Raw genomic sequence first — 18,692 nt, forward strand, 5'->3', positions numbered from 1 at the left:
AAAAAAAATGCATGCAAACTAAACTCAATTTAATTCGCAATAATGTCACGTTTTTACATGGCATAGGCCTATATGCAGTTGCACGCATGTTTGCATTTTGCTAGGGTATAATTTCTTACGTCTGTCTGTCCCGCCTTCCACACTTTACATATTGCCTTCAGCAGTGCGCAGCCTCAGGTCAGCTCACTTCACTTGATCAGTTCTTGGCGAATGGTATTGTCACACAAAGTTAGCTAAACTGCTAGAATGAGCAACAAAAAACAAGCATCTTTAGCAGGTCACTGGTCAGAGTGTTCGAGAGCCGCTGCAGAGATTTCTTACAGAAAAAAAGTCACCGCTGCACATTTTAGTGATGAGGACTGGGTGCCAAAACTCGCTTACCTGTGTGGCATATTCGGGTTGCTTAATTACCTCAACCTGTCACTCCAGGGGAGAATGATAAAGTCGCTGCATTTAAAGCCAAGCTTGATTTGTGGGGATGAATGGGGACGGGGTGTATTTGATATGTTCCAAACAGTAGTGGGGGTTTTGGGAGAGACTGAGGCAGGGCCCTTTCTCTCGCAGCTGGTGCGCGATCACCTTGTTGCGCTTTCAAATGAGTTTGAGCGTTAGGCTACTTCCCATCCTCCAAAGATCCACGGCAAACCAATGAGTGGGTCCGCAACCCATTTGTCAATATCCCGAATAGTCATAATTTGTCAGCGCAGGAGGAAGAGCAATTGATCGAAATTGCAAATGACGGTGGTCTTAAGAGTGTGTATGAGGAAACCTCTCTGGCGGGTTTTTGGATCAAAACCAAAGCAGAATATCCCGAGATAGCCGTAAAAGCGCTGAAAACGTTGCTACCATTTCCCACCACGTATCTATGCGAGGCCGGGTTTTCTGCAATGACTGCAACTATGACCAAATTGCGCAATCGACTGGACATTTCAAACACACTGAGGGTGTCACTGTCTTCCATCACCCCCTGATGGAACCTTCTTGTTGCAGGGAAACAAGCACAGGGCTCCCACTATATTCGTAATGCACGTTTAGTTCCATTTGTTCCCATATTTTGTTAAAGGAATTATCCAGAGTAAAATGCACTTCAGATCGATTTCCGGATGATTGGGGGTACATACGTTGAGTTGACATCAAAATTATGTCATTCGGATGTGTTTTGAGAAAGTTCGATTGTACCGTTTTCAGTCACAACTCGTAGCCTGGAAGTGAGCGGGGCATTTCAATTGCGCCGCTACAAAACGCTATTTTTGTACCTCTTCTACAGTTCCAAACAACATAACACTTACGTGGTAGTGAGTAGAGGGTCCCTAAAGCCAAACCGAAGTATCCCGAGGTCTTTATGTGGTCGAATAGAGAGTCCAGAATGAATTTCATCAAGCCAGTACCTTTCAAGCATGTTCACATTTGATAGATGTAGCTTCAAGTTGTTCAATTTTCATATTTCATATTGTTGAATTTTCACTTCTTCAAGTTCATGTTTTTCACATTTTTAAGAGTTTGTTACCTTCACTGTTAACTGGAGCTAGTTCTTTTCAAGTAATGCATTCACAACACATATGGAACATGGAACCCCCGACCCCCCAGCGCTAGTAGGCATTTTAACAGCAACTATGCACAAAACCTTAGGCTACCTCCTGTCAGAGCACCTTAATTAGCAATAACATGCGGTGATGGTTCTGTAGCCTCCTTAACAGCAGAGGTATGTTTGTCACCTACATATTTATGTTTTTACAAGCAAACTTTTTGCATCAGCTTCAAATTCATTGTGACGCTATATGGGTCTCATGAATGATAGATTAATGTTATTATGTAGGTCGAAAGTTATCAGAACATACAGTACCATGAAACAAAATGTTCACATTACAACTTTGCTGATAACATTTCAAATAAATGCCAGTTTTTGTGTAAACTAGACGTGTTTCATAGCCTTTTTACTTGTGTGTAGTTATTTGCTAGATTTTGACAAGAGCTTGTGATAGCATGGGCTCACGCAAACTGTCAAACATAGTCCACTAGCCTATTTGGTGCACACCTCTTCTTTAAGCTTATATCTTAATGTGTTTATCAACACACTGTATAGAACTAACTCTAACTGTATAGAATGTGGTGATATCAGAGCAAGATGTTACAGATGGCAGATAGGCAGAGATTTCAGTGGCATCAAAATAAGGCACCAAAATCCATGTTATTATTCGATTTCATTACTACTGTCTGCCGTACTGCCAATCCTATATTCAATGTATTTGAATAGTATAATGGGGGATGGGATTACATTTCAGGACAATGATGCAATAATTGCAATAATGCAATAAATTGGTTCCATTATTATTTAGATATCAAAGGACTGTTTTTTATTTGACTTTTTAATAAATTGCAGTTTGAGGACCCTATGTACATTGATAAGCTTCATATATTGAAGTCTGACAAACAACTGTGGTTTTGTCCACTAATGACTGTCAACCACTTTATTTACAGTACCGTATCTGTACATGTCTGATTGTGCAAAGCATTTTATGTTGAAACTGTGCTCTTCATGTTTATGATTAATGCAGTAACCAGCAACCATGGGGGACGGTGATATGGCCACGTATGGCAAAGCTGCCATCTACCTTCGTAAGCCCGAGAGGGAGAGACTTGAGGCCCAAACCAGGCCCTTTGATGCAAAGACTGCTTGCTTTGTGGTTGATAAAGAGGAGTTGTACGTCAAGGGTACAATTAAAAAGAAGGAAGGCGGCAAAGTCGTCGTTGAAACGGTTGAAACCAAGGAGGTACTTTAAGCAAGGCTGTTGAAATTGCTCTGATGTAAAAATGTCATTTTTACAAAAAGTTTTTTGAATACATCTCTTTGATAAAGCTGTTTTCTACATTGGTTTTAGGAAAAGACAGTGAAGGATGACGAAGTCTTCCCCTTGAATCCTCCCAAATATGACAAAATTGAGGACATGGCCATGATGACCCACCTCAATGAAGCGTCTGTCCTGTATAACCTCAAAGAGCGTTATGCAGCATGGATGATCTACGTAAGCCTTACACTTTTAAATAAATTAAGAAAATAAAATGAATTTGAAAAGCTGAGAAAACTATCTTCTTAATTTCTTCATTCTAGACCTACTCTGGACTTTTCTGTGTCACTGTGAACCCCTACAAGTGGCTCCCAGTATACGACCAAGAAGTGGTGGATGCCTACAGAGGCAAGAAGCGTGTGGAGGCCCCTCCCCACATCTTCTCTGTCTCTGACAACGCATTTCAGTTCATGCTCCAAGGTATGCTTTCAGTTTTAAATCCATCACTGAATAATACATTATATATTTGATTCATTTATGTAAAATGAACCATTCATGTCAATCTCTATTTTTCCCCACAGACAGAGAGAATCAGTCTGTCCTGATCACGTAAGTGTCCATGCATCCCTTAAAACTTTTTACATTATTAAAAGGCTAAACCTTTACATAATCTTCTATGTACTCTACTGGTACACTTTGTAATGATGATATAAAAAATTGCAATATCTTCTGTTTAATACAGCGGAGAATCTGGTGCTGGCAAGACTGTAAACACCAAGCGTGTCATCCAGTACTTTGCAACAATTGCAGTGGCTGGTGGGAAGAAAGATGCATCATCCGGCAGCAGTGGAAAAATTAAGGTACAGGACCACTTGCATATTAATAGGCTAATATTCACATAGCAACACAGACATTAACTTCAATGACGATATATGTATTGACTTGCAGGGCTCTCTTGAAGACCAGATTATTGCCGCCAACCCATTGCTGGAGTCTTATGGTAATGCCAAGACAGTGAGGAATGACAACTCTTCACGTTTTGTAAGTTTAGTTTATCATCTAATCTCTTACATGTTTTTTGTTGTTTTGTTTTTAGATAGAATCAACTTTTTAGGGTTTTTGTTTTAACTCAAACTTATCATGCACCCACTTTGTTTTATATCTATTAATATCTGTTTTTCAAAACATCCTCCAATGTCTAATTACATGTAAACCTCTACACTATCATCTTTTGCTTTTTTTATTAGTAAAGGCAGTATTTATTGTTACTCTTAGTTCTATTACTGAATATTTATTGAATACTTGAGTATTTTCCTCATGTGTAACCTGCTTTGGTTAAAAGCATGAGCTAAATGAATACATGTTATGTCAAAATGTAATCTCAAACAGGGAAAATTCATCAGAATTCACTTTGCCACATCTGGAAAACTGGCTAGTGCTGATATTGAGACTTGTAAGTATAATTGTTCCAAGTAGAAATGTTCTTTTATTGCCTTAAATGTATCAATTGACAATACATCCTTCCCTGCGTAAATAGACCTGCTGGAGAAGTCTAGAGTGACATTCCAGCTTCCTGATGAGAGAGGCTACCACATCTTCTTCCAGATGATGACCAACCACAAGCCTGAAATTATAGGTACGGTTTTTGGTTTTCACCAAACGTTCAATCAATAAATGTAATTCTGAATTTGTAAATTATTTTTTTAATCTCGACAGAAATGTCCCTCATCACATCCAACCCCTATGACTTCCCAATGTGCAGTCAGGGTCAGATCACTGTGGCGAGCATTGATGACAAAGAGGAGTTGGATGCCACAGATGTAAGTCTTCAAATAATGGGTTTTCCCCTCTTCAGTTTCTTGAAGATAGTTTTAAAATAATCAAATAATTTATCATTCTAGGATGCCATTGACATCCTGGGTTTCAATGCAGAGGAGAAAGTCACCATTTACAAGCTGACTGGTGCTGTGCTTCATCATGGCAACATGAAATTCAAGCAGAAGCAGCGCGAAGAGCAGGCTGAGCCTGATGGCACTGAGAGTAGGTTACAACACTCTACTTAATCAGTCAGTTCTAGTAATAACTACAAGGTACTCTTAGTTTTTGAGATAATTTTTTTATGTTAAATTAAAGTTACGGAGTGTGTATTTACACCCCTGGTATGAATAGCCTTGGCCACACAGCTGAGCTATTCACACCGGTGACATAACAACAAAAAGACATTGCTCACGTGCACAAAAAACATTCGTTTTTTCGTCAGCAGAAAGTGAAGAATTCTGAAAGGTTTCGGCACTAATATCTGTTCAGATTAACTTTTAGATTGAAAAGTTGTGTTTTATTTTCATACTCTTGGTTCAGTGAACACATACAATCGTCAGTTTGTTAGTTAACAGAAATTTCGTGAATATGACGTTCAGGCTTATAAATTATAAGTTTACCCGCAATCACCATTTACATGTTGAAGAGGATAGTGCAGTGGTCACAGACGTGGGATAACGTGGGAGACCGGGGTTCGGTTCCTGTGTGATGCGTTTTTGCAGAGTGAGTGTGCATGTGTATCAACGTCTCTGGAGAGAAGGCGCGCAATTTGAACAAGAAATCGGTTCTCAAACGGAAGTTTTGATTCCTATAATTAGCTAGTTCATGCACCAGGGTGTAAATAGCATACAGTACTATATACACCAGGGTACGAATAGCATCCACTTCTAACTATACATTAATGCAAACAGCATGCCTTATTCAGAGTGTCTATTACACAGGTGAGCTATTCACACCCTGTTACGTAACAACAAAAAAACATGTTGCTTGTTTTTTTTAATTATTATTACATTGTGTGATCAATATGCCAGAATAAATCACAGGGGTGCAAATAGCATACACTGATATTTGTACCAGACGGGGTATTACTAGAACACAAAGAACACAAAGCGCTTTGGGTTGCACTCTGTGCATGTTAAATGCGCTATACAAATAAATCTGACTTGACTTGACTTGACATTGCTGTTTGCACCGGGGTACAAATAGCATACACTGATATTTGTACCAGACGGGGTACTAATAGGACACATTGGTGTGTGCACCAGTGTACGAATAGCATACATTGATATTTGTACCAGACGGGGTACTAATAGGACATATTGCTGTGTGCACTGGGGTATGAATAGAATTCACTTCTAATTGCACCAGGGTACAAATAGCATACACTGCTAATTGTACCAGGGGTGCAAATAGCCTTACCCTTAAAGTTAAATATGACTGATATCTAGTAAACACGTTTATCAAAAATGACAAAAACGGACTGGGACTGGCACTGGCAGATTCGGAAAGTGAATCCGGGACGACTGATTGTCAAGCAGCAATGTTACCGATGCTACACCATGACCATGCACAAAATTGTCATACCATCATGTTATTTATATCAACTTATGTGTAATCATGTATATTCATATTCTAAATGTCCCTCTGGATTAAGATTAAGAAAGTATCTATCTTAATTTAAAGACAAACATTTACAAAACAATGGTCACTCAGATACCTTTATGTTTTTGTGAGACATATAGCCTCTAACCTAACACTATCTTGGACAAACGTTTTGATCTAGGAAGAGGAGACTGAGGTGGACAAACTTGTTTCATATGTTGTCCCAAATTTGTTTGGAGTGTGGAGTATGAAATTGGTCGCTATACATTTCACCAAAATGCTTCACTGTTGCACATTTTTTTAGCTGCTGACAAAATCTGTTACCTCTTGGGCCTGAACTCCGCTGACATGCTGAAGGCTTTATGCTACCCAAGAGTGAAAGTCGGAAATGAGTATGTCACCAAGGGACAGACTGTGCCACAGGTATTATTTTAGTCACTAAAAAGTTCACTTAAAATGACAAACCATTTGGCAGTATTAGGACAGAATTACTATTAGTAAAATGGCCTGCTTTTATCGTATAAGCATTTTACTTTTTGGTCTCAAAGCATAGGATGAACCCTGCTTAAATATTCTGTTTCAGGTCAACAACTCAGTTTCGGCCTTGTCCAAGTCCATCTATGAGAGGATGTTCTTGTGGATGGTCATTCGTATAAACCAGATGTTGGACACTAAACAGCCAAGGCAGTTCTATATCGGTGTGCTGGATATTGCTGGCTTTGAGATTTTTGATGTAAGCATAAGTTAACACCATTTTTCACTCACACCACAATGTAGAATAATTTCAGTAGGGAACATTCATATTACAAACTGTTTTTCAATCACAGTACAACAGCATGGAACAGCTATGCATCAACTTCACCAATGAGAAACTGCAACAGTTCTTCAACCACACCATGTTCGTTCTGGAGCAAGAGGAATACAAGAAAGATGGCATTGTATGGGATTTCATTGACTTCGGCATGGACTTAGCCGCTTGCATTGAGCTCATTGAGAAGGTCAGTTTTAAACAGTCAAATGAGCCAAGTGCTAGATTTGTATTGTTTTATAATATTCACTTTTAAAACTAAGCTCATTTTTCCAACAGCCTATGGGAATCTTTGCCATCCTTGAAGAGGAGTGCATGTTCCCCAAGGCCTCTGACACCACTTTCAAGAACAAGCTGTATGACCAGCATCTTGGCAAAAATAAGGCCTTTGAGAAGCCCAAGCCTGCCAAAGGCAAGGCTGAGGCCCACTTCTCCCTGGTGCACTATGCTGGCACTGTGGACTACAATGTTACTGGGTGGCTGGACAAGAACAAGGATCCACTGAACGATTCTGTTATACAGCTGTACCAGAAGTCGGGAGTTAAACTCCTGCCTGTCCTGTACCCACCTGTTGTTGAAGGTAACAAAAAACTACACAAGTCTACAAGCTAATGTAAAAATACCCATTGATGAATTTATATATATGTATACCTCAATAATTGAATAATATGTCAACAGAGACTGGTGGTGGTGGTGGTAAGAAGAAGAAGAAGGGTGGCTCCATGCAGACAGTGTCATCACAGTTCAGGGCATGTATATTAATCCAATAACAAACAAATCAATCATCTAAAAGAAAGGTGAGGGCATGTTTTGTGATTGGATTCTTATCTCAACAGGAGAACTTGGGCAAACTGATGACCAACTTGAGGAGCACCCATCCTCACTTTGTGCGTTGTCTGATTCCAAATGAAATTAAGAAACCAGGTAAAGTGCGCTTGGAAGTCAATAAAGATGAGTGCATTACTCATGTATTACATTGAGATCTAATGACATGTATTTGACAGGTTATATGCAGAACTTCCTGGTCATCCACCAGCTCAGGTGCAATGGTGTGCTGGAGGGTATCAGAATCTGCAGAAAGGGTTTCCCAAGCAGAATCCTCTATGGTGACTTCAAGCAGAGGTGAACTGAGAAAGCCAATGAAGACACTTATTCAATACTGCATTTATAGAGGAGAAAAGTAATGCTCTATATGGACATTTATTTATTCTGTCCAGATACAAAGTGCTAAATGCCAGTGTCATTCCTGACGGCCAGTTCATTGATAACAAGAAGGCTGCTGAGAAGCTCTTGGGATCTATTGATGTTGATCACACGCAATACATGTTTGGACACACAAAGGTAGATAGGTTTCATGCAATCTATTATCTGTATCTCATGAGTACAAACTAGAGTACAGCTTTTTCTGTGTTAGATAGATGCTTATATTTTCATTCATCCCTCAGGTGTTCTTCAAAGCTGGTCTGCTGGGTGACCTTGAGGAGATGCGAGATGAGAAACTGGCTTCCCTGGTCACAATGACTCAGGCTCTCTGCCGTGCATACCTGATGAGGAGGGAGTTTTCAAAGATGATGGAAAGGAGGTAAATTTGTATATCAAAGGAACTCAGAAGTCCAAAAGACTGCTATAGTATGAGTAGTAGGCCTATTAATTGTAAAGTGTACCTCGTTATCCCTACATGAAATGTATTACTCAAAAATATGTCTGAGAAGATCCTATTACACTTTCTACTAGGGATGTAACGATATTGTCAATTTCACGATATCACAATAACAAAAGTGTCTCGATATCGTCATGGACATGTGACGGTATCAAACCATAGGTTTGGTATTAAGCAATAGGTCTTCTGGGCAATAAAACTGTTTAGTTTCAGCTGCCGTGGAGCAGAGTGAAGGGAAAATTAAAAATACAGAGACCATCATCCTATTCGTGCCTAATATCCTTTGCGCTTTGCTAGTCGGTTGCCTGTACAGATCTAGGCCTACAGCAAAAATGGTAGATGCCGGTGTTGGCGAGACAATGTAAAGCATGAATACAAGAGTTTCAAGTGTCAAGTGTTTCTCATGCTATTTTTTCATCTGCGCCTCCTCTGGTCTATATTTGATTAGACCTGTGGAATGTAACAAAGTACAAATACTTCGTTACTGTACTTAAGTAAATTTTCCACGTATTTGTACTTTACTTAAGTAGAATCTATAGTGCATATTTTTTACTTTTACTTCGTTACATTTTGCAGCAATTATCTGTACTTTTACTCCGCTACATTTCTACAACACCATCGTTCCTTTTTAGTTAGGCTTATTATCAGTTTTTTTGTCTCTGAGAAACACGTTTGTTTTACCAGGGGGCTGGGTTGAGATTCTACAGCGCTACGTGCCCCACTTCTACAGCTTTGAAACATAGGCTTCTAGTCTAGACCAGGCAAAGCGTGAGCTTGTAGCCATCTGCATTCGGTAGGCTATCTGTGCCCCGAGCATATGCTTGCTTTTCTCTCTATTATCTGCAGCATTAGGGCCTCCTCCCCGATGAGATTGCTAGTCCGCGGAGCAGCGAAGTTACAATGATCACGTCTGATCATTTGCGGCACAAATGAATGGTAGACTATTATAGAACCGCTGGCCGAAAAAAAACTAAACATTTTCCAGATTAGGAAATATTTCGTAATTGTGTGTAATCAAATAAAGAGGCTACAATTGGCAATGTCTATGTGCGTCTGTGCAAGTGAAACTGAACCTTATCATAAAGACATCTTTCTCAACAACGTTTCTGTTCAATCGGGACCAGCAGAATTGGCATTAGGATCCATTGGACGTTTCCCTTGTCTACCCCGTTAAACTTAAGGCTCTTGTGTTTTGCTGAATGATATTAAATTAACTTAGCAGATCACCCTAATAGATAACCAGAATTACATTCTCCAGAATTGTAAGTCAGAATGTAAACTGGGCCACAGATGGTAAGTCTAGCCTAGTATAACCTAAAACTAGCTTAATTAAAATGTCACAGCCCAATTTTTTTTTTTATTAGAATATAGATATTAAAAGAATAATTCATTATGCAAATACTTTTACTTTTAATACTTAAAGTGCATTTAAAAGCAGGTACTTTTTACTTTTACTTAAGTAGGGTTGTCATTGTGGTACTTTTACTTTTACTAAAGTAAATATTTCTTTGCTTATTTGTACTTTTACTTAAGTACTGAGTTTCAGTACTTCCTCCACCAATGCCTGTTATAAGAGTTGAGCTGATGACGGGATCTGTCCATTTTCATTATGTTATGGTTATGGTATTTAACAGACGCTTTTGTCCAAAGCCACCTACAAATAACAACAATACAATAGTTAAATTTAACAGTACAAGACATGTACAGGCTACACACACACACCTTATGCAACTATGCAGTGCCTCCAAACGAGAGTTTGAATTCACTGAGATGTTTTATGTATCAACCGAATGACTAAACTCATTTATGAATGCACCATTAGGCTACTTTCTGTCTAATGTAGGCTATTGGTGTCTTAGTTCATAGACAAACAGAGTCAGACTGAAACATAGCCAAAAAAAGGTAGAACTGCGAAGGAGATCGGTGATCTGGTAGTAAATGATCATATACGATTTTGATATGGATGCATCCCTTCTTTCTACACAATTCATGTAATTATACAGTCATTCTACAACCTATATTTAAGGATACATTTCACCACCCTTCTTGTGTAGGGAGGCTGTCTACACCATCCAGTACAATATACGCTCATTCATGAATGTCAAGACCTGGCCATGGATGAAGGTTTACTACAAGATCAAGCCTTTGCTGAAAAGTGCTGAAACTGAGAAGGAGCTGGCCGACATGAAGGAGAACTTTGGGAAACTCAAAGAGGAGTGTGCAAAGGCAACAGCCAGGAAGAAGGAGCTTGAGGAGAAGATGGTGTCTCTGGTGCAAGAGAGGAATGACCTGGCGTTGCAAGTGTCATCTGTAAGTGTATATTGTACCATTTCAATATTCACAATCATACCACTACCCAGTCTCAGCATTGTGTTTTCAATACAAATTATGTATTGTCATGCTCCCATCTTTAATTTACAATAGGGAAATGAGGGTCTCAATGATGCTGAGGAGAGGTGTGAGGGTCTTATCAAAAGTAAGATCCAGCTCGAGGCCAAGCTCAAAGAGACAACCGAGAGACTGGAGGATGAAGAGGAAATCAATGCTGAGCTGACTGCCAAGAAGAGGAAACTGGAGGATGAGTGCTCTGAGCTCAAGAAGGATATTGATGATCTGGAGCTGACGCTAGCCAAAGTGGAGAAGGAAAAACATGCCACCGAGAACAAGGTTGGGATTTATAAAGGGCCAATCAATGTAGTCTGTCGGAAAATGAAGTATCTTATTTACACTTTTCACTGATGTAAAACTTTCTATGTGCAGGTCAAGAACCTAACTGAAGAGATGGCCTCTCAGGATGAGTCCCTTGCTAAGCTGACAAAGGAGAAGAAAGCCCTCCAAGAGGCCCACCAGCAGACTCTTGATGATCTTCAAGCAGAGGAAGACAAAGTCAACACTCTGACCAAATCAAAGACTAAGCTTGAACAGCAAGTGGATGATGTAAGTACAAAATAATCAACATTTGACAACTTCTCACACTGAAATCTGACCATTTACCACATACTCACCTCACACTTTAAATTGACAGCTTGAGGGTTCCCTGGAGCAAGAAAAGAAGCTCCGTATGGACCTTGAGAGAACCAAGCGAAAGCTTGAGGGTGACCTGAAGCTGGCCCAGGAGACCATCATGGATCTGGAGAATGACAAGCAGCAATCAGAGGAGAAGATAAAGAAGTAAAGGCATTATTTATTATAAAATATCACTGTTCTATTCCCATGTATGCAGCCAACTTCAAAAATGATTCTTCCTTTCTTCAATCTTTTTTTAATCAGGAAGGACTTTGAAACAAGTCAACTTCTTAGTAAGATTGAAGATGAACAATCGCTTGGTGCTCAGCTACAGAAAAAGATCAAGGAGCTTCAGGTTTAATTATTCTTCACCAACTCAAACTCTGAGTGTTTTTGCAGTTTTCTGTTGTACTAACATAATATTTTTTTTTCAATAGGCCCGCATTGAGGAACTAGAGGAAGAGATTGAGTCTGAGCGTGCAGCTCGTGCCAAGGTTGAGAAGCAGAGAGCTGATCTCTCCAGGGAACTTGAGGAGATCAGTGAAAGGCTTGAGGAGGCTGGTGGTGCCACTGCTGCTCAAATTGAGATGAACAAGAAGCGTGAGGCTGAGTTCCAGAAGCTGCGTCGTGACCTTGAAGAGTCCACCCTTCAGCACGAAGCCACTGCGTCAGCTCTCCGTAAGAAGCAGGCAGACAGTGTGGCTGAGCTGGGAGAGCAGATTGACAACCTCCAACGTGTCAAGCAGAAGCTTGAGAAGGAAAAGAGTGAATACAAGATGGAAATAGATGATCTCGCCAGCAACATGGAGGCTGTTGCTAAAGCTAAGGTTGATGAGATGTTTACCCTCATGTTATCTTTTAAACAAACCAACTTACAATAAACGTTTTTCTACTAATTGGCATTTTCATAAACAGGGAAATCTGGAGAAGATGTGCCGCACCCTTGAGGACCAACTCAGTGAAACCAAGGCTAAGAGTGATGAGGGTGCCCGTCAGGTCAATGACCTCAGTGGTCAGAGAGCAAGACTTCAGACTGAAAATGGTGAGCTTAGCCGCCAGGTTGAGGAGAAAGATGCTCTTGTATCCCAGCTGACCAGAAGTAAGCAGGCCTTCACACAGCAAGTTGAGGAGCTGAAGAGACTGAATGAAGAGGAAGTCAAGGTACTGTTACCTACAGTATGCATGAAATGAAGAAATTGGACTACATCAATCACATTTGGGGAAATGCTTTCATAAACACCCTTACTTGTTAACAAACAGGCCAAGAATGCCCTGGCTCATGCTGTTCAGTCAGCTCGTCATGACTGTGACCTTCTAAGGGAGCAGTTTGAGGAGGAGCAGGAAGCAAAGGCTGAGCTTCAACGTGGCATGTCTAAGGCCAACAGCGAAGTTGCTCAGTGGAGGACCAAGTACGAAACTGATGCCATTCAGCGCACTGAGGAGCTTGAGGAGTCCAAGTATGTGCTAAAGATGCAAAAACACAATTTTGGACATATTTTGTTCACTAAAACAATTGTTTTCTTAAAAAAATCATCATATTTTCTGTCTTAAATCTGATGTTTTTTCCTTCAGAAAAAAGCTTGCCCAGCGTCTCCAGGAGGCTGAGGAGCAAATCGAGGCAACCAACTCAAAATGTGCCTCTCTAGATAAGACCAAGCAGAGACTCCAGGGTGAGGTTGAGGACCTCATGATTGATGTGGAGAGAGCCAATGGTCTAGCTGCCAACCTTGACAAGAAGCAAAGAAACTTTGACAAGGTAATATATCCAAAACCTCATTCAGATATGGAATGTAGGTGAATAAGTATAAGACTCACAAAAACAACTCCTTCTAAAAGGTCCTGGCAGAATGGAAGCAGAAGTACGAGGAGGGTCAGGCCGAGTTGGAGGGTGCCCAGAAAGAGGCTCGTTCTCTCAGTACTGAGCTGTTCAAGATGAAGAACTCATATGAGGAGTCTCTTGACCACCTTGAGACCCTGAAGAGGGAGAGCAAGAATTTGCAACGTGAGTCAAAAACAACCCAATACATATCCCACTCAAAAAAATATTAAGACTATGTTTGCTGTAATATAACTGCATATTTGCAGAAGAGATTTCGGATCTGACTGAGCAACTTGGTGAAACTGGAAAGAGCATCCATGAGCTTGAGAAGTCCAAGAAGACTGTAGAGACTGAAAAGACTGAGATCCAGACAGCCCTGGAAGAGGCTGAGGTAAAAAAAATCAGGAGGGCTTTCCTACACAGTGAGAAACATTTTTTAAGATGCTGTTTATATTTAAAAAATCTTGATTTTCTTGTTTAGGGAACTCTTGAGCATGAGGAGTCCAAGATTCTTCGTGTCCAACTTGAACTCAACCAGATTAAGGGTGAGGTTGACAGGAAGCTTGCAGAGAAGGATGAGGAGATGGAGCAGATCAAGAGGAATGCCCAGAGGATAGCCGACTCCATGCAGAGCACTCTGGACTCTGAGGTCAGGAGCAGAAATGATGCCCTGAGAATCAAGAAGAAGATGGAGGGAGACCTCAATGAGATGGAGATTCAGTTGAGCCATGCTAACCGCCAGGCTGCTGAGTCCCAGAAACAACTGAGAAATGTGCAGGGTCAACTCAAGGTCAGTTACGCAATAAAGCAGTACAAGGATCCTACCTTACCATAATTACTATTTGTTTAATAGTTCAAGAATGTCCATAAATCATTATATGATTTTGTCCAAACTCTCTCTTGGTAGTATGGCATGTCTTTTTTCATTCCATGTTTTTTATTAGGATGCCCAACTGCATCTTGATGATGCTGTCAGAGGACAAGAAGACGGGAAGGAGCAGGTTGCCATGGTGGAGCGCAGGAACGGCCTGATGGTGGCTGAGATTGAGGAGCTCAGAGTTGCTCTGGATCAGACAGAGAGAGGCCGCAAAGTGGCTGAACAGGAGCTGGTTGATGCTAGTGAGCGTGTTGGCCTCCTGCACTCTCAGGTGGGGATATATTTTTCTCACCCCCAAAAAATCTTTTTAATCGTATTCGCAGTTCTTTCAAAATATTTGTATATACCATGTACCATATTTGAAATTATTTCTGAATGTTAGAACACAAGTCTGATTAACACCAAGAAGAAGCTTGAGGCTGACTTGGTTCAGATCCAAGGTGAGGTTGATGACATCGTCCAGGAGGCTAGAAATGCTGAGGACAAGGCCAAGAAAGCCATCACTGATGTGAGCAATGTTTTGTTTTGAACTTTAGTACTTTATATTATGAGCTAAATACTGTGCATAGCTTGTGTGATCTAAAACACAATTTCCCATTATTCAGGCTGCCATGATGGCAGAGGAGCTGAAGAAGGAGCAGGACACCAGTTCTCATCTGGAGAGGATGAAGAAGAACCTGGAGGTCACTGTGAAGGATCTGCAGCACCGCCTGGATGAGGCTGAGAATCTGGCCATGAAGGGTGGCAAGAAACAACTCCAGAAACTGGAGTCCAGGGTAAGTGATTAAACTTGGGTGGGATATTCAGAATGTAATAAATAAAATGAAGACATTGTGAAATGAAAATCTTGCTTATGTAAAGGTTCGTGAGCTGGAAAGTGAGGTTGAGAATGAACAACGACGTGGTGTTGATGCTGTCAAGGGAGTCCGCAAATACGAGAGGAGAGTGAAGGAGCTCACCTACCAGGTACAAAGTTTCTTTAACCACTATTGAACAGCATTGATCTCGAGGAGGACAATGATTGACAGATTTTTTTCTTTTCAGACTGAGGAGGACAAGAAAAACGTCAACAGACTGCAGGACCTGGTTGACAAGCTGCAGATGAAGGTCAAAGCCTACAAGAGACAGGCTGAGGAAGCTGTAAGTAGTTTCTTGTGTTGCCTATATGGTCAAATGTATTGCCTTTCGCATTAATAAAATCGATAATGTCTAATATGAAAACACTGGACTAAAATAATAAAAGATAAACAACTTTTCGGTTCATCCAAACACCATCGTCAGTTGTAATGAATGCAACAGGAAGGATGAACACAACATTTTGTACCTCTTAGTCCTTTAAGTCCATTGTTTTTAAAGTAAACATTTTAAAAGAACTGCTATCACCTGGACCATAAATTAATCTTCATTAACACAAAAAATGATTGGCTTGCTTCAAAACAGAAGCATCTGCACTCAAACATACTTTCTCATTATTAGGAGGAGCAATCCAACTCCCACCTGTCTAAGTTCAGGAAGGTTCAGCATGAGCTGGAGGAGGCTGAGGAGCGTGCTGACATTGCTGAATCCCAGGTCAACAAGATGAGAGCAAAGAGCCGTGATTCTGGAAAGGTAAATCTAATTTGCCATATTTTAATGTATTATAAGCCTTCATATGTTCATAGTCAATTTCATTTCATTCCTCAATTTCTCTTTCTCAGGGCAAGGAGGCTGCAGAGTAAATCCTGTGAAATCTTCTGACCACTCATTTGGATTAATATCCTGATTACTGTGGCCACTCTGTAACTCCTACATAATAAAAGTCTCTTCAGAATATGAGTTTATTGTTTTTTTTTTATTACAATCAGAATTAATTGTGATCAGAATTTGTAACATGTTTTGACTCCCCTATTTGCATTTAAAATCACTTTAAGATTTAAGATTGCTGACTAAAACAGACTTGTTTGCCAATAATAAACAATGCGGTAACACTTTCTATGAAGGTCACTGTTATAATGAGTTATGCACAGGGGTTAAAGTGGGTGGGGGACCGGGAAGAACGCAGTTCCGCCACATCTGGGCGCACCCAACACCCCCCCACCCCCCCTCCGACTCACACACACACACACAAATACATTTTTTATAGCCTATCATTTAGTATCAACAGTCATTTTGTTTTAAAATATGATATATATTATCAATATAATGAATTGCTCTTTAAAAAATACTGCTAATTTGATGCTGTTTAACAAATGTATAAATTGTGCACTGTCGCTTTAACAACAATTCACGTTTAGTTCTCAATGATCTTCTGCCCGCTCTGCTATGGCTAGTGTTGTGGCTGTGCCCTATCACAGTTTATAAATGGTCAGTAGTGGGAACTACTGTTGCCCTCATGATTTCCTTTTAAAATACCGTTTCTTGGTAACACTTTACAATAAGGGTACACAATTTAGAATTAGTTACAGTAAGTGTTAGTTAAGCATTAACACACACTTAATTCATCTTTATTCTTTAGAGAACATCTCCTCTCATAGCACCACTTACAACAAGTCTTGCTGATCCTAGCACTTACAGCCGTCTTAAACTGACATGTAACTGTTAAAAATAGCACTCACTGATGCATTTATTCTTACTGTACTCTACCGTTTTTAAATTGTCCTAAAATTGTTGAGAATTGCTTTAAAACCTAAACTGTTTACCATGTTGTTAGTCGCTTTTGTTAAAAATGCGTCAGCCAAATTTAATGTAATGTAATGTATTATGTATGTTTAGAACATTGCTTAAGGATTAACAAATATGTTTTTCCTCATTAATAGAGTCTTATTTAGTAGGTGTTATTAGTGTGTTTTCTTTTCTTATAAATGATGAATTCCTAATGTGTATACTGAATTCATGATGATTTCATAAGGTACAAACCATAAACTAACTCATAATTCTTAATGTGTACATATTAAACTCATGATTAATTCATAAGGTACAAGCAGTAAACAAATTCATAATTCCATATGTTTACATACTGAATACATGTTGAATTCATAATGAGCTAGAGATTATGTCAATGTTACTTTAGATGAATACCTCACTTATTTAATTGCCAATTCAATGTTATTCAGACTTCATCATATACAGTAGACCTACTGTTTGCCAGCTGGTCGACAGTACTGTGTGCAATGATGTGTTGTGTCTGTGACAAGTGAACCTTTTAGAAGTCTTGTGGTATCTACAGCTTGCTGAAATTGTATGTTTACAAATTGTTCAGCAAATTTATTTAAGTTACCGTCCCATTCAGATGACACTTTTACTACATGAAATCTTTTTAACCTTGATGGATGTTTTTTCTTGAGCTAATCATTAGGTAAGTGTAACCTAGATTAAAATAGCTTAATTTAATGTTAATTTGAATAAATAACAATAATATACACAGACAAATTTCATAATATTCGGCATATTACATAATATTAGTTCATAATTCAACCAGGTTAAATAAAAATAAAATGAATATCCAAGTTTTAGTAATACATCCTATTAGTTTTGTCATGTTAAAAAGTTTCCTAGTACTTTAAGATACTGTTGTATCAGAATGGCTGTAGCACTTCCTGTTGCAGGTAAAACGTCAGATTGCAAGAGATCAATGCAAGAAGGAAGACATTTGCTAACGTAAGGAAAAAAGTTTGTGCTTCGTTGGACTTAGGATTTTGGTAAAAGTGGACTCACTTTAAACCAACAACTTTTTCCTTCTGGATAAGAGATAAGTGGTTTTATTCATGACAGAAAAAAGAAAACCTAGATGTACTGCAGAGAGGTACAAAATATGACGCCGCCCAGTTCAGCACATTTTTTCAAAAAAAATAACTCACGCTGAAAGGCATATATGATTCTAACTGTCTCCCTGAATTGCATTATGCACACTCAATTCTCACTGGTATCTGCTAGACAACAAGTACCAAAACATGATTAGTTCATAGATTTCACATGTAAAATACATTTTATACAACCCCACCCCCATCTTGCCTGTTCATAATTCTGAGAAATTCTTGAATTGTGTGCATGTGTGCGTGTACATGTTTATGTTTATGTGTGTGTGGGTGGGTGTGTGTGTGCGTGCATGTGCTTGTGTGTGTGCCTGTGTATGTGCCTGTGTGTGTGCATGTGCATGCATGTGTACATATGTCTACTGTGTGAGTACTGTATGTGTCATACGTATGATTACTGTGAATGTATGTGTGCGTGTGTATCTGTTTATGCACATGTGTGCATATGGAATGGGTTAACATGACCCCTGGAGGCAAATATACGCAACAATTTGGTCACCCTAGGCCCTACGGTTCTCAAGATAT

The 18,692-nt window shown here is 39.6% G+C and overlaps 1 protein-coding gene across 1 annotated transcript; it reads left to right on the forward strand.

Annotated features, from left to right (window-relative positions):
• Positions 1–2,567: 2,567 nt before the first annotated feature.
• LOC143132530 (myosin heavy chain, fast skeletal muscle-like) lies at positions 2,568–16,110 on the forward strand. The gene is made up of 38 exons (XM_076292106.1): positions 2,568–2,771; positions 2,880–3,023; positions 3,110–3,266; positions 3,368–3,395; positions 3,529–3,646; positions 3,735–3,827; positions 4,176–4,239; positions 4,324–4,422; positions 4,503–4,606; positions 4,688–4,826; positions 6,511–6,629; positions 6,790–6,939; positions 7,034–7,204; positions 7,294–7,594; positions 7,693–7,763; positions 7,851–7,938; positions 8,019–8,136; positions 8,232–8,355; positions 8,460–8,596; positions 10,729–10,984; positions 11,099–11,341; positions 11,435–11,611; positions 11,700–11,845; positions 11,945–12,035; positions 12,118–12,507; positions 12,596–12,841; positions 12,941–13,137; positions 13,253–13,436; positions 13,517–13,682; positions 13,766–13,890; positions 13,981–14,289; positions 14,444–14,647; positions 14,759–14,884; positions 14,982–15,152; positions 15,238–15,342; positions 15,421–15,516; positions 15,853–15,984; positions 16,074–16,110. The coding sequence occupies exons 1-38, from the start codon at positions 2,568–2,570 to the stop codon at positions 16,092–16,094; spliced, it is 5,814 nt and encodes a 1,937-aa protein (XP_076148221.1). The 3' UTR covers positions 16,095–16,110.
• The last annotated feature ends 2,582 nt before the right edge of the window (positions 16,111–18,692 follow it).

This window comes from Alosa pseudoharengus, unplaced genomic scaffold (genome assembly GCF_046254945.1).
Source record: "Alosa pseudoharengus isolate Yale_2024_CS ecotype anadromous, Long Island Sound unplaced genomic scaffold, YU_APseudo_1.1 YU_APseudo_1.1_scf_19, whole genome shotgun sequence".
Taxonomy (NCBI): domain Eukaryota; kingdom Metazoa; phylum Chordata; class Actinopteri; order Clupeiformes; family Clupeidae; genus Alosa; species Alosa pseudoharengus.

Coding starts and splice junctions, on each gene's coding strand:
- LOC143132530 (XM_076292106.1), top strand. CDS start 2,568: ATGGGGGACGGTGATATGGCCACGTATGGCAAAGCTGCCATCTACCTT. Junction 3,396..3,528: donor AATCAGTCTGTCCTGATCAC/GTAAGTGTCCAT, acceptor TGTTTAATACAG/CGGAGAATCTGGTGCTGGCA. Junction 11,846..11,944: donor TCAGAGGAGAAGATAAAGAA/GTAAAGGCATTA, acceptor TTTTTTAATCAG/GAAGGACTTTGAAACAAGTC.